The sequence below is a fragment of the Rutilus rutilus genome (genome assembly GCF_951802725.1).
Source record: "Rutilus rutilus genome assembly, chromosome: 1".
In the NCBI taxonomy this organism is placed as follows: domain Eukaryota; kingdom Metazoa; phylum Chordata; class Actinopteri; order Cypriniformes; family Leuciscidae; genus Rutilus; species Rutilus rutilus.
In genome coordinates this window covers 65,610,245-65,630,950 of record NC_140209.1, presented here as the reverse complement: position 1 = coordinate 65,630,950, position 20,706 = coordinate 65,610,245, and the positions used below count along the sequence as shown (strand labels likewise).

Genomic DNA, 20,706 nt, shown 5'->3' with positions numbered 1-20,706 from the left:
CGGAAGTAGACCTGTTTGCGTCTCAAGAAAACGCTCACTGCCCAATATACTTCTCCAAGAGCAGGAACGCGCTGGCTCACGTATGGCCCCGCTGCCCGCTCTATGCCTTTCCCCCATTACGCTCATACCTCAGGTAATAGAGCGGATCAGGGAAAGTGGATGCTCGGTGCTACTAGTAGCTCCGTTCTGGAAAAACCAGGTCTGGTTCCCAGTTCTGATGCAACTAGTGAGCTCTGCCCCATGGCCGATACCTCTGAGGAGAGACCTCCTCACCCAGGCCAAGGGCTCGATTTGGCATCCTCGCCCGGAGCTTTGGGCCCTACACGTATGGGCCATCAATGGGTACCCGCTAACCTCCCCTCGGGAGTGCTAAACACGATCACGCAGGCTAGAGCTCCCTCTACGAGACGGCTCTATTCCTCAAAATGGTCCGTGTTTTCTAGCCGGTGCACAGCCCGTGGCGTGTCGCCCCAGGACTGTGGGGTGACGGACGTTCTTTCCTTCCTACAAGAGCTTCTGGAAAAGGGCAGAACCCCTTCCACGCTCAAGGTTTATGTGGCGGCTATAGCGGCGTTTGTCAAACCAACGCTAAGCCAGTCACTTGGAAGGAACGATCTGGTCATTCGCTTCCTAAGAGGAGCAAAGAGGTTAAACCCTCCCAGACCCCCTTCAGTTCCCATATGGGACCTTTCCACGGTCTTGGAGGCCATGAAAGGTGCCCCATTTGAGCCAATCCAATCTGTGGATATCAAACACTTGTCCTTCAAGACAGCGTTTCTTTTGGCTCTCGCTTCAGTAAAGCGTGTAGGGGACTTACAAGCGCTTTCAGTAAGCGCGACATGTATAGAGTTTGGGCCAAATGACTCCATCGTCAGGCTCAAACCGAGACACGGGTATGTTCCTAAATCCCTCAACACACCGTTCAGGTCCCAGGTCATTTCCCTGTCGGCCTTACCGGTCCCTGAGGAGGAGAAGGACGCCGCTTTGCTCTGCCCGGTAACAGGGCATTAAGAGCTTATGTGTCTCGCTCGTCTGCCTTCAGACAGACAGAGCAGCTATTCGTTTCATTCTACGGACGCTCGAAGGGGCTAGCTGTGACGAAACAGACCCTATCCAGGTGGATAGTAGATGCCATAGCGCTGGCATACATCTCTAAGGGCCTACAGCGCCCATTAGGTGTCAGAGCGCACTCCACAAGAGGCATGGCCTCTTCGTGGGCTTGGTCCAGTGGGATTTCTTTACATGATATCTGTATGGCGGCAGGCTGGGCCTCCCCGTCTACATTTATCAGGTTTTATAACCTGGAAGTTCCCGCTTTGCAAGCTAAGCTGTTGTCGGTCTAATAAGCCAGTACTATCTGCCCCGAGGTCGGCTTAGATACTGGAAACCGTTCGAGCAATGCTCACGGATCGATCATACAGCCCTGAGGGCAACTGTAAGACCCATAATTTTCATCAGATCAGGCCAAAACTTTGCCCTGACTGTGTGGAACACTATTATTTTAATGCTCCCTGATGGGATGCTACCTATTCAGGAATGATGCTTTAGCCTCTCTTCCTGGGCTCTCTGTGAGTCCCTGATGATCATGTACCATATGGGCCCCGGGCACATGCCCTTGGGACTTTGGTATTGGATCTCAGCACGCACAGCGTTTTTCATTGTGTTCCCCAAGCGTAAGTTCTTACGCAGTACGAGAGAACCTCTCGTAAGAGAACGTACTCGGTTACTAACGTAACCTCGGTACTTGCCGTGCCTGCAGTTCGCTCTGGTTCGCTCCGGCGATGAAAACCAGTGAACCAGCCTCTCGACGCTATATTTATAGCCCTAGGCCACGCCTATTTCGGCGGGACGCTATGCAAATGGGCGCGAAGCACCCCCATTGGTCAAGGCGTCAAGAGGGCCTCTCTCGATAGGCTGCTGCAGTTGCCGCAGAGCAGCCAATAGGCGCGCAAGCTGCCTCGCCTATGTCTGTATGCTGCTGCAACGCGTTTTGCATTATATAAAAATTAAGGATAATTTTTGGCTTCAATATCTCACGGAAAGAGACTTTCCCCCAAGCGTAAGTTCTTACGCAGTACTCGTTCCCTCTCTAGAGAGAACCGAGGTTACGTTAGTAACCGAGTACGTTTTTACATGTTTTTGTTGGTAACACTATTTTACAGTGTCATTGTTACACATTACATGTATTTACTATAGTAATAACTATAAATGAACCCTAACCCTATATTACATACATGTACTTAATATTACTCAGTACTTAAATATATAATTACACATTCAAATAAAGTTTTTTTTTACTTTGACTTTGACTTTGATTTTTTGTCCCAGACTCGTTTACTTTCCTGTTCAACAGTTCTTCTGTATTAGATTCAGTCCAAACTCTCTTTTGATGAAGATTCATAAAGTGATTCAGTCAAAACTGGACATTAAAAAGCAAACGTGTAAAAACAGTGAAACTCAGGGTGACAAACGTTTATCATGAATGAAAATAACAGTCAAAGATCAACAACTGAAGAAACATGTTCAGACTGAAACAGGAACAAGCGTTTATTGACCATAAACTACAATAACATGATTAAACTGTAATAAAACATGTGAATTAACAGTGAAATACTGGAGGTGACAGTAGATTAATGTTCATTTTACAGTTATCTCTATGATTATATAGATGATGTGTTATTCATTTCACATTATTGATTATAATAATCCTGTGAGATCCAGCAGTGTTAATCAGATCATCTGAAGGATTTTAATAACACATTGTGCACAAATAAAGTGTGTGAATATCAATAACGGTGATAATGCAGTAACGCACACAATCAGTTACACAACTGGAAAAAGGACAATTTAGTGAGTGTGTGTTTATGTAATTACACACTTCTGAAAAACAATGAGAGATTTTCTTTGTTTTCTTTTACAGTGTGTGTGTGTGTCAGTCAGTTTGTTTGTTGTTTAATGTGACACAGAGACACTGAAGAGTTAACATTATAAACACTAAATCCAGCATAGAGGGGTTCAGTGAATGTGTGTGTGAATGCGTGTAAGTGTGTGAGCGTGTGTGTGTCAGAGACGCTGTAGAAGGACAGAGTGCCGGCCGACATGTCCACAAACACTCCTACTCTCTTACAGGATCCTGAACCAGCAGAAACATCAGTGGAGTTACTATTGTGCCAGACAGAGAATCCGTGATCAGAGCAGATCAGACTCCAGGACTTCTCATTACATCCAAACCCACAGTCATCACTCCCTCCTTTCCTCTTGATTCCTTTATATGACACTGATATTTGAGGATAATCTCCACTCCATTCAGCCTCCCAGTAACAGCGTCCAGTCAGACTCTCTCCACACAGAACCTGATGATAATACTCAAATCTCTCTGGATGATCAGGAAACGACTGCCTCTCTAACACACACGTCACCTTTCTGTTCTCCTCAGACAGAATGAGTTGAGTGTGTGCTGTGTTTGGATCCAGTGTGAGATCAACGGCATCTGAACACAAGAACACACATTACAACAGCAACATTTACAACAACACACACTAAAACTGTGTTTGAGGACTTACATCTGTGTAGTCTTGATGTCATCATGAACTCTCCACAGTGATCCACACTAGAAAACACACACACACACACACACACACACACACACACACACACACACACACACACACACACACACACACACACACACACACACACACACACACACACACGCAAAGGTTATGTTAAGTGATCATATTAATGCTTTAGGCACCAATAATGCAGTTCCACAAGGTTGGTGGTTATTAATGCCAAATATAAACAAAATTTTAAACACAATATTAAAGGCCCATTTTTGATGATTATGTCGTCATCAACATTGATAACACCTCAAACTTTTTCTATCTTTCTCTGCCACAACAATTGTGTTACACAAACACACTGTTACAGCAGCCAAATGATGTTTTATAAACAAAGTTCGGGAGGAGCACGTTCAAATAATCAATCAACCAATCTATCAATCATCTCATCAAACAATTACCATGTCTACCCTATCAGCATAAGAGGAAGCATATATATATATATATATTCACTCTGTCAACTCACCTAACTTCCTTGACAGTTTCAGCATTTGACCCCGCCCTACCTTCCTAACATTTCCGAAATGAGCTCTCCCATCCAATGAAGAATCTTTCGTCCTTCAGGAATCTTTGCCGCAATCCTCTGGTGTTATCTCGCGGGCGTCAGGCCAAACAAACGGGTCCTTGCCACCACGGGCGAAACATCTGCGATCTCCTTCCGCGCATTTCTCTAAACCGGACCATTCAATAATTCCTGCATTAGAGAAACGGACAATAAGGCCCGCCGAGCACCACGCTCGAGTCTCGGGCAATGCTGCCCTCTTTACACGAAGAAACGGGCCTTCCTTCAGGACCAGGCCGCCGCAGCAGCAGGCCCTCTGTAAGCCGCGCCGCAGTTTCAGTCCCGGCCGGCCAGCTCACACTCTAGACCTGCTGGCTCGACTCCATGAGTGCTCAGCTTAAAAAAAAAAACCTTCTTGTTTTTGTCCCTGGTTAAATTTTCACACCGCTTCAGTCGTTGAGTCTCAAGCACAGTTTTGCCATCTGGATACTCATTTTGATCAGGGGAATACACGTTTTAAATGGTTTCTGTTCAAATTATTTGTCGTCATTAACGCGCTGCTTCCTTGTGGCTTAAACTCTCACGCTCGCTCATTACGTGCAGATTTCACGCACACAGAATCATTAAGAACCTATCGTTAACGCTGTCTTGCAATTTATCTACAAAATCGCTTAGAAACTTAGTTATAGCACAGATGTATTTTTATTTTAAAGTAATTTAAAACCACAGCTTCACCATTGAAAAAAAAAAAAAAAAAAATCTGATTCAGAACGAACAAAATCGGCAGGTAATGTAATGTTTTTTTTAGATAAATTCACACAAGCAGTGTGTTTCCACTGCAAAGTTAGAAGTCCTTAGTGATTTTAAACACAATTGGATAAATTCAAGTGCAAATTCTATGAAAGCTCTTTGTCTTTCACCATAAGTGAGTCTCTTTTGAACTTCACTAAATAAATGAACCAGCAACAGATAAAGGAAGATTGTACTTAGCTTTTTGATGATCAAACAACGACTACAGTATCAAATTGATGCGTCAGAGGTGACTATACGCAGGTTATAAACCATTTAAGCTTCTCATGTATTCATTCAAAATAAATAAAATACAAATAATTTAGCAATCGATCTCTCAGCCCCACATGGTTTCCGGTGAGCTTTGGATTCCAGTCACCCAGGATAAACCACGGGTCTAGCCACATCCGTTGAATTCTGGGCACCAACTTGGATACAGTTAATTTCCAGGCCGTACTGCACAAGGAGAAATCAAAGGATATTTCTGGTCTCACCCACCTTCTCAGACATTTTAAACTGTCCTAAACGTGAACTGCTATCTTTGCTCGGCTACTTAAACTTCAGATGCGCTTAATCCTGCAAGGCTGCCCTCTAAACTCTAAACCTACAAGCTCACCATATCCACCTTTCCCCACCGTTCCCATAGGATCCCACTCGCTTCTCACATTGCCACAGCAGTGTCATCTCCTCCGCTCCCACAGCAGCTCGGTCTCTGGCGTTCCTCTGGTTAACCTTCTCCACTGTCACAGCAGTCCATTCTGCTCCCACTGGAGTCTAGTTTCTCTTGCTAACCTTGCCTTCACTGCCGCAGCAGTGATGTCACGTCACGCTCCTGCAGGAGCTCAGTTTCTCTAGCTAATGTTCTCCACTGCCGCAGCAGTGATGTGACCATTGGCTCCCGCAGGAGCTCAGTTTCTGTCTAACCTTCCTTAAATAACGGAATGGCCTGTCCTTTTTCTGTAATAATCTGATTTCTTTCCCTGTGGATATCCAACTATTCACTGACGCAGCTCCCTCTATCGGTTTCGGGGGATTCTACCAAGGCCGTTGGTTCACGTCTACATGGCCCGCCCAGCTGTTAGACTCACCACAGTCACTAACATCCTCAGCGCTGTTGAGTTGTATCCTTTAGTTGGTAGCAGCTTTCCTGTGGGGTAAAGAATGGTCCTCTAACAGGATCATAGTGTACTGCAACTGCGAAGCAACCGTGCATTGCATCAACAAAGGCTACTCAAATTTTCCCCACACTAATGCCTCTCCTAAGACGCCTTATTTGGATTGCAGCCTGCGATCAGTTCATCATAACTGCAAAACATGTTCCCGGGTCCAAAAAAAAAAAAAAAAAAAATCAAATAGCTGACTCTCTCCGTTTTGCTTTCCAGAAATTCAGGTTGCTGGCACCAGACACAGACCCATTCCCAACTTCAGTACCTCACTTCAGAGCTGATATCCACTTTAACCACCAATTGAAACCACTTCTTGACGCCTCTCTTAATTCCATTCTTCAAGCCGTTTCACCCAGCACCCTCCAATCCTACTTAAACCGCATGGAAGCATTTCCACATCACATACAACCTGTTCCCAATTTTTCTCTGCTCGCCATCACTTCATTCATATCCTATCTCAACAGCATCAAGAACTGCAATGCTCTTCTGGCTGGACTTCCATCATGTGCAACTAAACCTCTACAAATGATTCAGAATGCTGCAGCTTGTCTTGTCTTCAACGAGCCCAAAAGGGCCCATGTCACTCTGTTCATCTCTCTGCACTGGCTACCTCTCGCATCAAGTTCAAGGCATTGACGCTTGCTCACAGATCTATCACAGGCCAGCTCCCTCCTACTTTTACTCACTCCTACAAGCCTACATCCCTACCAGAAGCCTACTATCGGTCAACGAGCGACGTCTCGTGGTTCCATCACAGAGAGCCACAAAATCACTTTCCAGAACATTCTCATTCACAGTTCCATGCTGGTGGAATGCTCTCCCCACCCTCATCCGGAATGCAGAATCCCTGGCAACATTCAAAAGACAACTGAAAATCCATCTCTTCCGTGAGCAATTAACCTCATAACCCAACCTACTCGCCCAGATGCCAGACAACCAATAACGTTAGACATACTTACTATATGCATCTCCACCCTCCGCCGAGGCTACCACTCCACCAACACTGCCCGCACACTGGACAAAATGTTCATAGTTTTTCAGATGCTCAGGGCTCACCATCACTTCCAGCTTTAACCCAAAAGTCCACCCCACAATCACAGATCCATCAGTGCTAGACAATGAAACCATCTCCTACTTCATAAAGCAGAGTAAGACAGATCAAACCGGGAAAGGCCATTTCATATACCTTTTCAATCTCATCACCAATCCAACCATACCAAACTCTCTCAGCCTACTTGCTTTTCAGAAATTCACAGACAAAATCCCCTTCCGACCCACTTTTCACAGATGACTCCAACCATCCCGTCACACGTTTCTGGTTCCAAAAACACCTCAAATCCATTTTGCTCCATTCAGGCATCCCAGCAGAACACTTCTTCAGCCATTCATTCCGCATAGGCGCAGCAACCACAGCTGCTCAAAAAGGGCCTCTCTCAGCAGCAGATCCAATCACTTGGCAGATAGTCATCAGAAGCTTTCAAGAGTTACATCTGCTCAAACCGCTTCCATATCAAAGAAGCCCAACGAACCCTCATCAGCTAATTATTTTGCCAACTCTTCTTACACCCAACCCTACAGACAACCACTCCTGCAGGAGCCACGTTCCCCACCCTACCTCGCTTTTCTGCCACAGCAATGCTATTTCCGTTCCAGCCGGAGTTTAGATCTCTGCCCTACTCACCCCTCAGATCACAGTTTGAAAGCAAGTTATTTCCAACACCACAGCAGCACCACCTCTTCATCTAACAGGAGCCCTTTCCTGACCCAAATGGCTCTCCAGTCAGTTAAAAGCAAGTCAAACCAAGTTCTTCTACTACAGCTAATCCACTCCACTACCGCAGAAGTACCGTCACTCCGTCTAAACTTGTTCCACTTCCACAGCAGTATCATCTACTCCACTCCAGCAGGAGCTCCGTTACTCCGTCTAAACTTGTCCACTGCCGCAGCAGTGTCAGCTACTCCGCTCCCTCAGGAGCTCCGTCCAAACTTGCTCAACTGCCGATATTTAAAAGCAAATTGAAAGCAAGTTTGGTCCACTGCCACAGCAGTGTCATCTACTCCGCTCCCGCAGGAGCTCAGTTCTATGTCCAAAATTGTTTTGGATATTTAAAAGCAAGTTGAAAAGCAAGTTTTGGCCCACTGCGGCAGCAGTGTCATCTACTCCGCTCCCGCAGGAGCTCCGTTACTCCGTCCAAACTTGCTCCACTGCCGCAGCAGTGTCATCTACTCCACTCCCGCAGGAGCTCCATTACTCCATCTAAACTTGCTCCACTGCCGCAGCAGTGTCATGTACTTTGCTCCCGCAGGAGCTCCATTACTCCGTCCAAACTTGCTCCACTACCGCAGCAGTGTCATCTACTCTGCTCCCGCAGAAGCTCAGTTCTATGTCCAAAATTGTTTTGGATATTTAAAAGCAAGTTGAAAGCAAGTTTGGTCCACTGCCGCAGCAGTGTCATCTACTCCGCTCCCGCAGGAGCTCCATTACTCCGTCCAAACTTGCTCGACTGCCGCAGCAGTGTCATCTACTCCGCTCCCGCAGGAGCTCCATTACTCCATCTAAACTTGCTCCACTGCCGCAGCAGTGTCATCTACTCCGCTCCTGCAGAAGCTCAGTTCTATGTCTAAAATTGTTTTGGATATTTAAAAGCAAGTTGAAAGCAGTGTCATCTACTCTGCTCCCGCAGGAGCTTAGTCCTATGTCCAAATAATTTGGATATTTTAAACCTTTTGAAAAGCAAGTTTGGTCTACTGCAGCAGCAGCATCTCCTCCTCTACTGCAGGAGCTCCGTTCCCCGCAGCAGTGTTTACTCTTCCGTCCTTTTGCTATCAGCTAGTTGGATAGCAAGCCAAAGTAAGTTTGATCCACTGCCGCAGCAGTGTCAATTCTAGAGCTAGTTCTCCATCAACTTGCTTTCACTGCAGTGGTTATTCCATTCTCCTCCGCTTCCGCAGAAGTACATCACATATGACCATCCCCAGCCTACCACCTTAGAGGCACACCCATCTGACGCCATGTTAGCTTTGCACTCTGCAAGTTTTGGGGGGGGTCACCAACATCATGGCGGCTGTCCGGCATTTATTTGCAGCTTTTGGGGGGAGTACTCTGGGTTCGGGCCGAATACCGAGCCCGGAGCCCTCTCCTCGGACAGCACGCCAAATACGCATTTATTCTATCTGACTTATTTGTAAGTGTGAACTAGTGAAATAAAAGTTAAAGTAAAAGGAACAGGGACCAAGAGCCCAACTAAAGCAAACACTGATCACAATGGTGACACTTAAAATTAAACAAATATCAACATCTAAACCTCTGTTAATTCTCACTAAGATCATCTGACAGCAATAGTCAAAGTAATTATGTCTAAATGAGACCATAAATGATGTTGAAATATGTCCACAATGGCCACATCTGAACTAGTTTTCAACCTTGTACGAAGGTTCGATGAACGTCTATATCAGACGTGCAGAACACGTCACAAAAAGACGTCAAAAACTTTCATTCTGGCTCCTCAGTGGACATCATTTCAACGTCCGATTTTTGTAACAAAGACATTGAAAATACGTCTTTCGGACATCATTTTGCTTAGTGGGCGGCCAGTCGCTGGTCATGGCTGATCATGTGAAAATCGGCCAATTCCGGTCACCAGCCGATCAATCGGTGCATCTCTACAAAAATGATGTCAATGGGTTTTTGGTGACTTACTACAGGTGAACAATGTAAAACCTCACCTGACTATCACTAGGAACTACAACCTTTGGAACATGAATAGAAAAACAATTTACAGTCATTAAAAAAATTGTACTGTTCAATCGAGATATTGGCTGGACATACAGTAGGCTAAGTCAGTCTCAGTAGTTCATCTAGGTTGTCTACAAACCGGAAGGTTGGTGGTTCAATCCCCGGTTCCACCTGACCAAGTGTCGAGGTATCCATGAGCAAGACACCTAACCCCAGCTGCTCCCGACGAGCTGGATGGCGCCTTGCATGGCTGACACTGCCGTCGGTGTATGAATGAGTGAGTGAATGGGTGAATGTGAGGCAATATGTAAAGCGCTTTGGTGGCCATAGGTCTGTGAAAGCGCTATATAAATGCAGTCCATAATTTGTATCTGAGACTAATACTGATACTTTAAATCAATAAATATTGAGAATGACTGAGATTTTTGATGATGCAAAAGACGCGTGCACTCACCCTGTGAGATATGAATATGAAAGGCTGCAGCATCTCAGTAAAATAATAATGCGGCCCCCTGTAGGGTGTGTTTCATTTAAACTACATTATTAAATAAGTGCAGTAACAGCAGCAGCTCTTCTTCTCTCTCTTCATTAAAGCTCCACTGAAGGGTTGCCAGATGTTATATATATATATATATATATATATATATATATACACTCACCTAAAGGATTATTAGGAACACCTGTTCAATTTCTCATTAATGCAATTATCTAATCAACCAATCACATGGCAGTTGCTTCAATGCATTTAGGGGTGTGGTCCTGGTCAAGACAATCTCCTGAACTCCAAACTGAATGTCAGAATGGGAAAGAAAGGTGATTTAAGCTATTTTGAGCGTGGCATGGTTGTTGGTGCCAGACGTGCCGGTCTGAGTATTTCACAATCTGCTCAGTTACTGGGATTTTCACGCACAACCATTTCTAGGGTTTACAAAGAATGGTGTGAAAAGGGAAAAACATCCAGTATGCGGCAGTCCTGTGGGCGAAAATGCCTTGTTGATGCTAGAGGTCAGAGGAGAATGGGCCGACTGATTCAAGCTGATAGAAGAGCAACTTTGACTGAAATAACCACTCGTTACAACCGAGGTATGCAGCAAAGCATTTGTGAAGCCACAACACGCACAACCTTGAGGCGGATGGGCTACAACAGCAGAAGACCCCACCGGGTACCACTCATCTCCACTACAAATAGGAAAAAGAGGCTACAATTTGCACGAGCTCACCAAAATTGGACAGTTGAAGACTGGAAAAATGTTGCCTGGTCTGATGAGTCTCGATTTCTGTTGAGACATTCAGATGGTAGAGTCAGAATTAGGCGTAAACAGAATGAGAACATGGATCCATCATGCCTTGTTACCACTGTGCAGGCTGGTGCTGGTGGTGTAATGGTGTGGGGGATGTTTTCTTGGCACACTTTAGGCCCCTTAGTGCCAATTGGGCATCGTTTAAATGCCATGGCCTACCTGAGCATTGTTTCTGACCATGTCCATCCCTTTATGACCACCATGTACCCATCCTCTGATGGCTACTTCCAGCAGGATAATGCACCATGTCACAAAGCTCGAATCATTTCAAATTGGTTTCTTGAACATGACAATGAGTTCACTGTACTAAAATGGCCCCCACAGTCACCAGATCTCAACCCAATAGAGCATCTTTGGGATGTGGTGGAACAGGAGCTTCGTGCCCTGGATGTGCATCCCACAAATCTCCATCAACTGCAAGATGCTATCCTATCAATATGGGCCAACATTTCTAAAGAATGCTTTCAACACCTTGTTGAATCAATGCCACGTAGAATTAAGGCAGTTCTGAAGGCGAAAGGGGGTCAAACACAGTATTAGTATGGTGTTCCTAATAATCCTTTAGGTGAGTGTATATATATATATATATATATATATATATACACTCACCTAAAGGATTATTAGGAACACCTGTTCAATTTCTCATTAATGCAATTATCTAATCAACCAATCACATGGCAGTTGCTTCAATGCATTTAGGGGTGTGGTCCTGGTCAAGACAATCTCCTGAACTCCAAACTGAATGTCAGAATGGGAAAGAAAGGTGATTTAAGCAATTTTGAGCGTGGCATGGTTGTTGGTGCCAGACGGGCCGGTCTGAGTATTTCACAATCTGCTCAGTTACTGGGATTTTCACGCACAACCATTTCTAGGGTTTACAAAGAATGGTGTGAAAAGGGAAAAACATCCAGTATGCGGCAGTCCTGTGGGCGAAAATGCCTTGTTGATGCTGGAGGTCAGAGGAGAATGGGCCGACTGATTCAAGCTGATAGAAGAGCAACTTTGACTGAAATAACCACTCGTTACAACCGAGGTATGCAGCAAAGCATTTGTGAAGCCACAACACGCACAACCTTGAGGCGGATGGGCTACAACAGCAGAAGACCCCACCGGGTACCACTCATCTCCACTACAAATAGGAAAAAGAGGCTACAATTTGCACGAGCTCACCAAAATTGGACAGTTGAAGACTGGAAAAATGTTGCCTGGTCTCGATTTCTGTTGAGACATTCAGATGGTATGTCAGAATTTGGCGTAAACAGAATGAGAACATGGATCCATCATGCCTTGTTACCACTGTGCAGGCTGGTGGTGATGGTGGTGGTGGTGTAATGGTGTGGGGGATGTTTTCTTGGCACACTTTAGGCCCCTTAGTGCCAATTGGGCATCGTTTAAATGCCACAGCCTACCTGAGCATTGTTTCTGACCATGTCCATCCCTTTATGACCACCATGTACCCATCCTCTGATGGCTACTTCCAGCAGGATAATGCACCATGTCACGAAGCTCGAATCATTTCAAATTGGTTTCTTGAACATGACAATGAGTTCACTGTACTAAAATGGCCCCCACAGTCACCAGATCTCAACCCAATAGAGCATCTTTGGGATGTGGTGGAACGGGAGCTTCGTGCCCTGGATGTGCATCCCACAAATCTCTATCAACTGCAAGATGCTATCCTATCAATATGGGCCAACATTTCTAAAGAATGCTTTCAGCACCTTGTTGAATCAATGCCACATAGAATTAAGGCAGTTCTGAAGGCGAAAGGGGGTCAAACACAGTATTAGTATGATGTTCCTAATAATCCTTTAGATGAGTGTATATATATATACATATATATATATATATATATATATATATATATATATATATATATATATATATAATAAAATAACCTAAACAAGTCCCTTAAAAAAACAATAAGAGCCATTCCACCGAATGGGTGACATTTCTGTCTGCAGGACAATATATATATATATATAAAAATGCATGACAATTAACTCTAAAGTACATTGTATTATTAAGCAACGTGTCCCACAAATAAGGCTAACTGCAAATTTAAAATATATAGGCTAATTAAAAACATTAATAAAAACTACCTAGAACACTAAAAAAGAAGCATTTGTTGCATGTCCCCACACTCTCTCTCTAACCTTTACCATGAAATATAATGATAAAAATCCTTCAGAAATCTTTTTCTTTTCTGTCAGACTAAACTGGGAAGGGTCAGACACAGCTTAGCACTCGCATATTGTTGTCCTATTGTCAGTTTAATTGCTTTTATTGCATTTGTAAGTGTGTTTTAAAGTAAATGTAAATGTAGGCCTACATCTATCTCAAGAATACAATCTCACAATCATACAATATTCAACATCTCTCTCTCTCTCTCTCTAGCTGTGTTTCCATTAAAGATTCACGCAAAACTTTAGCGATTTTTTCTAAATATCGGTAAAAAACTATTGCGAAATGACGCAGTTTCCATTAGCCGATGTTATGCGACTAAAACGTAATTTTTTCCTTTCGCGATAAGTCGTTCCAAAAATCATGGCAATGGACGTTGGTAAGTTTATTTATATATATATATATATATATACAGTGAGGAAAATAAGTATTTGAACACCCTGCTATTTTGCAAGTTCTCCCACTTAGAAATCATGGAGGGGTCTGAAATTGTCATCGTAGGTGCATGTCCACTGTGAGAGACATAATCTGAAAAAAAAAATCCAGAAATCACAATGTATGATTTTTTTACTATTTATTTGTATGATACAGCTGCAAATAAGTATTTGAACACCTGAGAAAATCAATGTTAATATTTGGTACAGTAGCCTTTGTTTGCAATTACAGAGGTCAAACGTTTCCTGTAGTTTTTCACCAGGTTTGCACACACTGCAGGAGGGATTTTGGCCCACTCCTCCACACAGATCTTCTCTAGATCAGTCAGGTTTTCTGGGCTGTCGCTGAGAAACACGGGGTTTGAGCTCCCTCCAAAGATTCTCTATTGGGATTAGGTCTGGAGACTGGCTAGGCCACGCCAGAACCTTGATATGCTTCTTACAGAGCCACTCCTTGGTTATCCTGGCTGTGTGCTTCGGGTCATTGTCATGTTGGAAGACCCAGCCTCGACCCATCTTCAATGCTCTAACTGAGGGAAGGAGGTTGTTCCCCAAAATCTCGCAATACATGGCCCCGGTCATCCTCTCCTTAATACAGTGCAGTCGCCCTGTCCCATGTGCAGAAAAACACCCCCAAAGCATGATGCTACCACCCCCATGCTTCACAGTAGGGATGGTGTTCTTGGGATGGTACTCATCATTCTTCTTCCTCCAAACACGTTTAGTGGAATTATGACCAAAAAGTTCTATTTTGGTCTCATCTGACCACATGACTTTCTCCCATGACTCCTCTGGATCATCCAAATGGTCATTGGTAAACTTAAGACGGGCCTTGACATGTGCTGGTTTAAGCAGGGGAACCTTCCGTGCCAAGCATGATTTCAAACCATGACGTCTTAGTGTATTACCAATATCTTATTGGAAACGGTGGTCCCAGCTCTTTTCAGGTTATTGACCAGCTCCTCCCGTGTAGTTCTGGGCTGATTTCTCACCTTTCTTAGGATCATTGAGACCCCACGAGGTGAGATCTTGCATGGAGCCCCAGTCCGAGGGAGATTGACAGTCATGTTTAGCTTCTTCCATTTTCTAATGATTGCTCCAACAGTGGACCTTTTTTCACCAAGCTGCTTGGCAATTTCCCCGTAGCTCTTTCCAGCCTTGTGGAGGTATACAATTTTGTCTCTAGTGTCTTTGGACAGCTCTTTGGTCTTGGCCATGTTAGTAGTTGGATTCTTACTGATTGTATGGGGTGGACAGGTGTCTTTATGCAGCTAACGACCTCAAACAGGTGCATCTAATTTAGGATAATAAATGGAGTGGAGGTGGACATTTTAAAGGCAGACTAACAGGTCTTTGAGGGTCAGAATTCTAGCTGATAGACAGGTGTTCAAATACTTATTTGCAGCTGTATCATACAAATAAATAGTTAAAAAATCATATATTGTGATTTCTGGATTTTTTTTTTTTAGATTATGTCTCTCACAGTGGACATGCACCTACGATGACAATTTCAGACCCCTCCATGATTTCCAAGTGGGAGAACTTGCAAAATAGCAGGGTGTTCAAATACTTATTTTCCTGACTGTATATATATATATATATATATATATATATATATATATATATATATATATATCACAGCCATGTACCGCACTAGACATTATAATTAGCCTATTAATGGAAGAAAACGGCGTGTTATCCAAGCATTAATGGCAAGGAAAGACCCTTAGCCTATACTGTGTCTGAGAGGCACATATGAGGAGTTTCTGGGTTTTCTCACTCATTTCTGCTCGAGGTCTTGATTGTGGCATTTCTTTCAGGTTTAGAATCCAGTATTTCTGTCATTCTTTTGTCTTGTATGAATTTAATAAAGAACTCCGTCTCGTATTCTGTCCAGCTACCGCGCCTTCTAAGGTGACTGTAAATGCGCAAAAACTGTTTCCACTGCAGTTTTGCAAAATATTCCTTTTTCGAATTGCCTGAAAAACTCCCTCATGCGAGCATAAAAACTTTTTTGCGATAAATGGGAGTTTTTGCGAAATTGAAGTGTTTCCATTGGGCGTATTTTCAATTCGCAATTTCAATTTGCGCAATTTGAAGGGTAATGGAAACGCAGCTTCTCTCTCACACACACACACACACACACACACACACACACACACACACACACGGACAGTTTAGAGCACTGATCTGTATAATGACTAGATAGCTCATGACGTTGTAAACTGCCAGCACGCAGTGAAGCCACCGGAAGTGTTCGAGCGGCCATCTTATGATTCCCTCCCAGCAGAGGCTCCAGCGGCCGCTATACAGAGATCGGTGGCTCTGACGGCACTTTTAAGAGGACCCGCTGTGCAGCATACAAGTGTAAAACGACGTTCACAGAAGGATGTAGAAAAACTGCCCACAGGTATTAATTCAAGCCCTATAAGTAGTCATAATATGCACAATTGTCGCTATGCTCGTGTTGTTTTCTCCGAGGCAAGAGACATCAGAACCACAACAACGATAAAACAGTCAACAGCAGCCTATAAGAAACCTCAGAGCAGCATTACATCACAATTAAGTGTCCAATAGTGACACCATTTGACAGCTTCAAACGAGCTTCGTGCAGAGTCCGTTCGTTACTTACATTAACTCGTACAATTTGTATTATGCATTTCCTGAACATGTACTTGCTAACTAATCAAACACTTTATTTGAACAAACTACTAATCTATAAAACGTACTCGGTTACTAACGTAACCTCGGTTCTCTCTAGAAGAGGGAACGAGTACTGCGTTTGTTTACAAACGCTACGGGAAAAGGCCTCTTTTCACGAAACACTGAAGCATAAAAATGATCCTTATAATTTTGAATCATTGTAAAGCGCGTTTCAGCAGCACACAGCCATAGGCGAGACGGCTCGCTCGCTATTGGCTGCTCTGCGGCAACTGCATCGAGCGAGGCCTGAGGTGACGACAGGCCAATGAGGAAGCTTCGCGCCCTCTGCGCCGCGTCCCGCCGAAACGGGCGTGGCCTAGCTCTATAAAGGAAACGCGAGAAGGCTGATTCTCTGGTTTTTCACCGCCGAAGCGCACCAAAATGAGTCGCATGCACGGCAGGGAACGCAGTACTCGTTCCCTCTTCTAGAGAGAACCGAGGTTACGTTAGTAACCGAGTACATTCTCTTACGAGAGGTTCTCTCGTACTGCGTTTGTTTACAAACGCTATGGGAACCCACTGTAAAATGCCGTGCGTGCTGGGATCGAACACCAATAATCCTGGAGGTAAAGCCCAGGAGTTACAGTGCATAATCACCAAAAGGGACTCGCAGAGAGTCCTGGAAACAGGAGGGGAAACCTCCTTCCGTATACATCAGCGTCCTTAGACACAATATGAGAATAACATCGCATAGATAAGGCGAAGTAAGCCTGTAAAATGCAGAAAATTGCGGGTCTTACGCAATGCTGCCCATGCCATAAGCCAGGGGTGGGGAACCTTTTTCCTATCAAGGGCCATTTACAATTTTTTAACATTCTTTAAGGGCCATTGTAATGTTGAATGAGCAGGGGCGTTTCTAGTTTTTTTTTTAAAACATCAGGGGCTTAGCCCGAAACATCAGGGGCTGGGGGTGGGTAACAAGAAAACATGATTCGATACAGAGAATATTGTATATATTTAGGCCTATATGCAGGGGGGCAGACTGGTTAAAAAATTCAGTCCTGGCACTGTCACTACACCAGCCCATATTACCACACAGACACACAACATTCAAATGTGAGGTGGTTGGGGGGCATGCTCCCCCGAGAAAATTTTGATTTCTTGGACCTACATATGTGCATTTTAATGTGTTTGAAGGCCAACATTTTTTGATAACAATAGCTTTAAAAGCTTGTCAGTGGGCAGTAGCATAAATTATTTGTCAAGATAACAGATTCTTAAACATGAGAATGAGGATAAATGTTGAAATGAATCCACACTACAAAATGGAAATGCAAAATGTTTCTGCTTATTGTTGACAATACACAATCACATTTTCCAAACAGGAATGGCCTTAAATTTGACATGCAATCTGGTTTTCGGACAGGACATGGGTGCATAACAGCCACCACAAAGGTCCTTGATGAGGTAATTACAGCATTAGACAGCAAACAGGTCTGTATTGCCACCTTTATAGACCTCGCCAAGGCCTTTGACTCTGTCGACCATAGGATCCTCTTACATAAGCTTTCCAGTATTGGTCTGTCCTCCTCTAGCTGTGTTTGGTTTGCCAATTATCTCACCAACCGTGCCCAGCAATTGAAGGTTGATAACATTATGTCAGACCCACTTAATATCTCTAAAGGTGTGCCTCAAGGCTCCATCCTGGGCCCAACCCTTTTTTCTATCTACATCAATGATATAGCCAGAGCTGCTGGCACCTCCAGGATTCATCTTTATGCGGATGATACCATTTTGTACTCAGTTGGTTCCTCTCCCAATTCTGCGGCTTCCAGTCTTAAACTCAGTTTCACCTCTATAGAGCAGTTCTTTGACAATCTCCACCTCCGTATTAACACCAGTAAGACAAAATGTATCATTTTTAGCTGAAAACCAGTCATCGAGACTCCACTTACAATCACCTGCATGAACGGTATGGCTCTGGAGTATGTCAAAAAATATAAATATCTGGGTATCTGGTTGGATTCATCCCTGTCATTCATTACACACATCAATAACCTTCAAACAAAAGTCAAAGCTAGACTAGCCTTTCTTTTCCGCAATAAAGCTTCCTTTACTCATGCTACCAAATGCACCCTCGTTAAGATGACAGTACTGCCAATTTTGGACTATGGCGATATTATCTACAGAATGGCACCAAATACAGCCCTAAAAAAACTTGACACACTCTATCATTCAGCCATCCGTTTTGCCACTAATGCACCCTTTCACACTCATCACTGTGACCTGTATAAACTGGTGGGCTGGCCCTCCCTTCATACCCGGCGGCTCCATCATTGGTTTCTCTTCATATACAAGACAATCCTGGGCAAGACACCTCTCTATTTGTCATCTCTTCTTCATGCTGCTCATAACGCCTATCACACAAGATCAAGTAATTTGATTAAATTTAGTACCCCCCCTACTTCTACTATCTTTGGACGTAATGCCTTCCGCTTTGCAGCAGTACACGACTGGAACATACTACAAAATACCCTGAAACTTACATCTCTGATCCCAATCTTCACCTTTAAGCAAAACCTCCAAAATTACATAGTTGACTCTTGTTCCTGCTGACAATTATGAACCATATTTATACACACATATTTAAGCACTTTATTCTTTTCTTTTTCTCTTTTCTTTGTTGTCTACCTTTTTTAATTCAATTGCTTGTTCTATGTGTGTCATGTGTTTGACTATGTACAGTTGTACAGTATGTCCCTATTTATTCCTGTAGCCTCTTGGCCAGGTCATGTTTGTAAATGAGAAGTGGTTCTCAAACAGTTTACCTGGATAAATAAAGGTTAAAAAAAAAAAGAAAAAAAAAAGAAAAAAAAAAAGAAATCTTTCAAGGATTATTTTGCATAGATTAAAGATTGGTTTCAGCAACTTTGTTTCTTTCTTGAGTTAATCAATGTTTTTGGCACTATTAAATCAGCTCAATTAAATTTCAATTGTTCACTCATAAAGACAGTCACTTGTCACCACCTACTGGCTTAATGATGCAAATTGCGCAAACACAGACAAGCGGAGTGATACAAACTGTGAAAAGGCTGATGCTGGTGAAATATTCGAACACATTCGAGGACCTTATATATATATATATATATATAGGCTACATATCAGAGTTAAATAGGAATACATTGTAATAATGTTAATCAAGCAGACTAAATCACACGACTGCGCAGCAATATTTAAGCTCATTATACAAAGGAAATAATACAGATCTAGACAAATTGGGTTGCTTATAGTTAAAATCGTCATGAACGATCATTTAGGCTAGATGTAGGCCTATTTTTCACATTTTTGGTCACAAAATATTTAGTCAGTTTTGATGACTTTGCAATATTGATAAAATGTTTGAATATTAATAATGAAAATTGAGTAGGGCTACGCCAAAATGTGTAACATTTATGTAGCCTACAAAGGAATACAAAAGCCCCGACATAGAGTTTTGACGCAGCTTTAATCTCCCTTTTGGTTATTTCAATACTTAATTGACGACAGAACACGACGTTACATGCTAGTATGTTACGTTGCTAAATGGCCACGGTTACCTGCTGCTGAGTGCGGTTTATTTCTATCTGTTTTTAATTTCCTATACAGATCACGTGAGGTCCCGCCGGCTGTGATTGTGGACGGGGCAACTGCTTTAAAGACGCCCAGTCTGGAGACCGTGGGCTCTCTCTCACTTCCCATCTGCTCCTGGTAGCAGACGGAGCACAAGCTCCGACGCGTGCTCGGCCTGCTGCTTCCTTTGAACTTGTTTAGAGCTTGGTTCAATGTTGGTTTCACAAGCACGATCCCGATATGGGATTATTGTTTGTTAGTTTATTGTATTTATTTTACAGCTGGTGGTAACTGGTGATGGGTTTTTGCATATTATTTAGTATAGATTAGTGGAGAGCAGGAGAAAGAGGACCCGGAAGACTCACACAAACTCTGTCTTTTGTTTTGAACGGGAGGCAGGCAAGTTTCATCCGCTTTGAAGAATAGTGTGGGTCAGGGTTTTCTTTTGTTTTTGTTATGTTTATTTTTGCCACCATGCTCTGCGTACGCTAAGGCGTATCACTTAATTAAAATGATTTATTTACACTGTCATCGAATCTCTGTGGTCTTTTATATGTTATGCCGATCCATAAATAATTTGATGGGTTCGTAACATATAAATGGGGGCTCGTTTAGCCGGGTTTTGAACCATATTTGTCATTTTTTTTGACGTTTTTGAAGAAGTTCGATTTTCTCTTAGTGAAAATCTTTTTCTGTGGTGGTCGCACTGCGCGCTGTGAGTG

General features: G+C 43.4%; 1 protein-coding gene across 1 annotated transcript in view; it reads right to left on the bottom strand.

The window, feature by feature from the left end:
- Positions 1-2,522: 2,522 nt before the first annotated feature.
- Positions 2,523-20,706, bottom strand: part of LOC311295014 (NACHT, LRR and PYD domains-containing protein 12-like) — a 127,572-nt gene continuing 109,388 nt past the window's right edge. Inside the window, exons 10-11 of the mRNA XM_084416182.1 lie at positions 3,564-3,610; positions 2,523-3,490 (exon numbers count right to left, since the gene is read on the bottom strand). Coding sequence (XP_084272308.1) covers positions 2,937-3,490; positions 3,564-3,610 — 601 coding nt within the window. The 3' untranslated portion in view covers positions 2,523-2,936. The remainder of the gene's footprint in view (positions 3,491-3,563; positions 3,611-20,706) is intronic.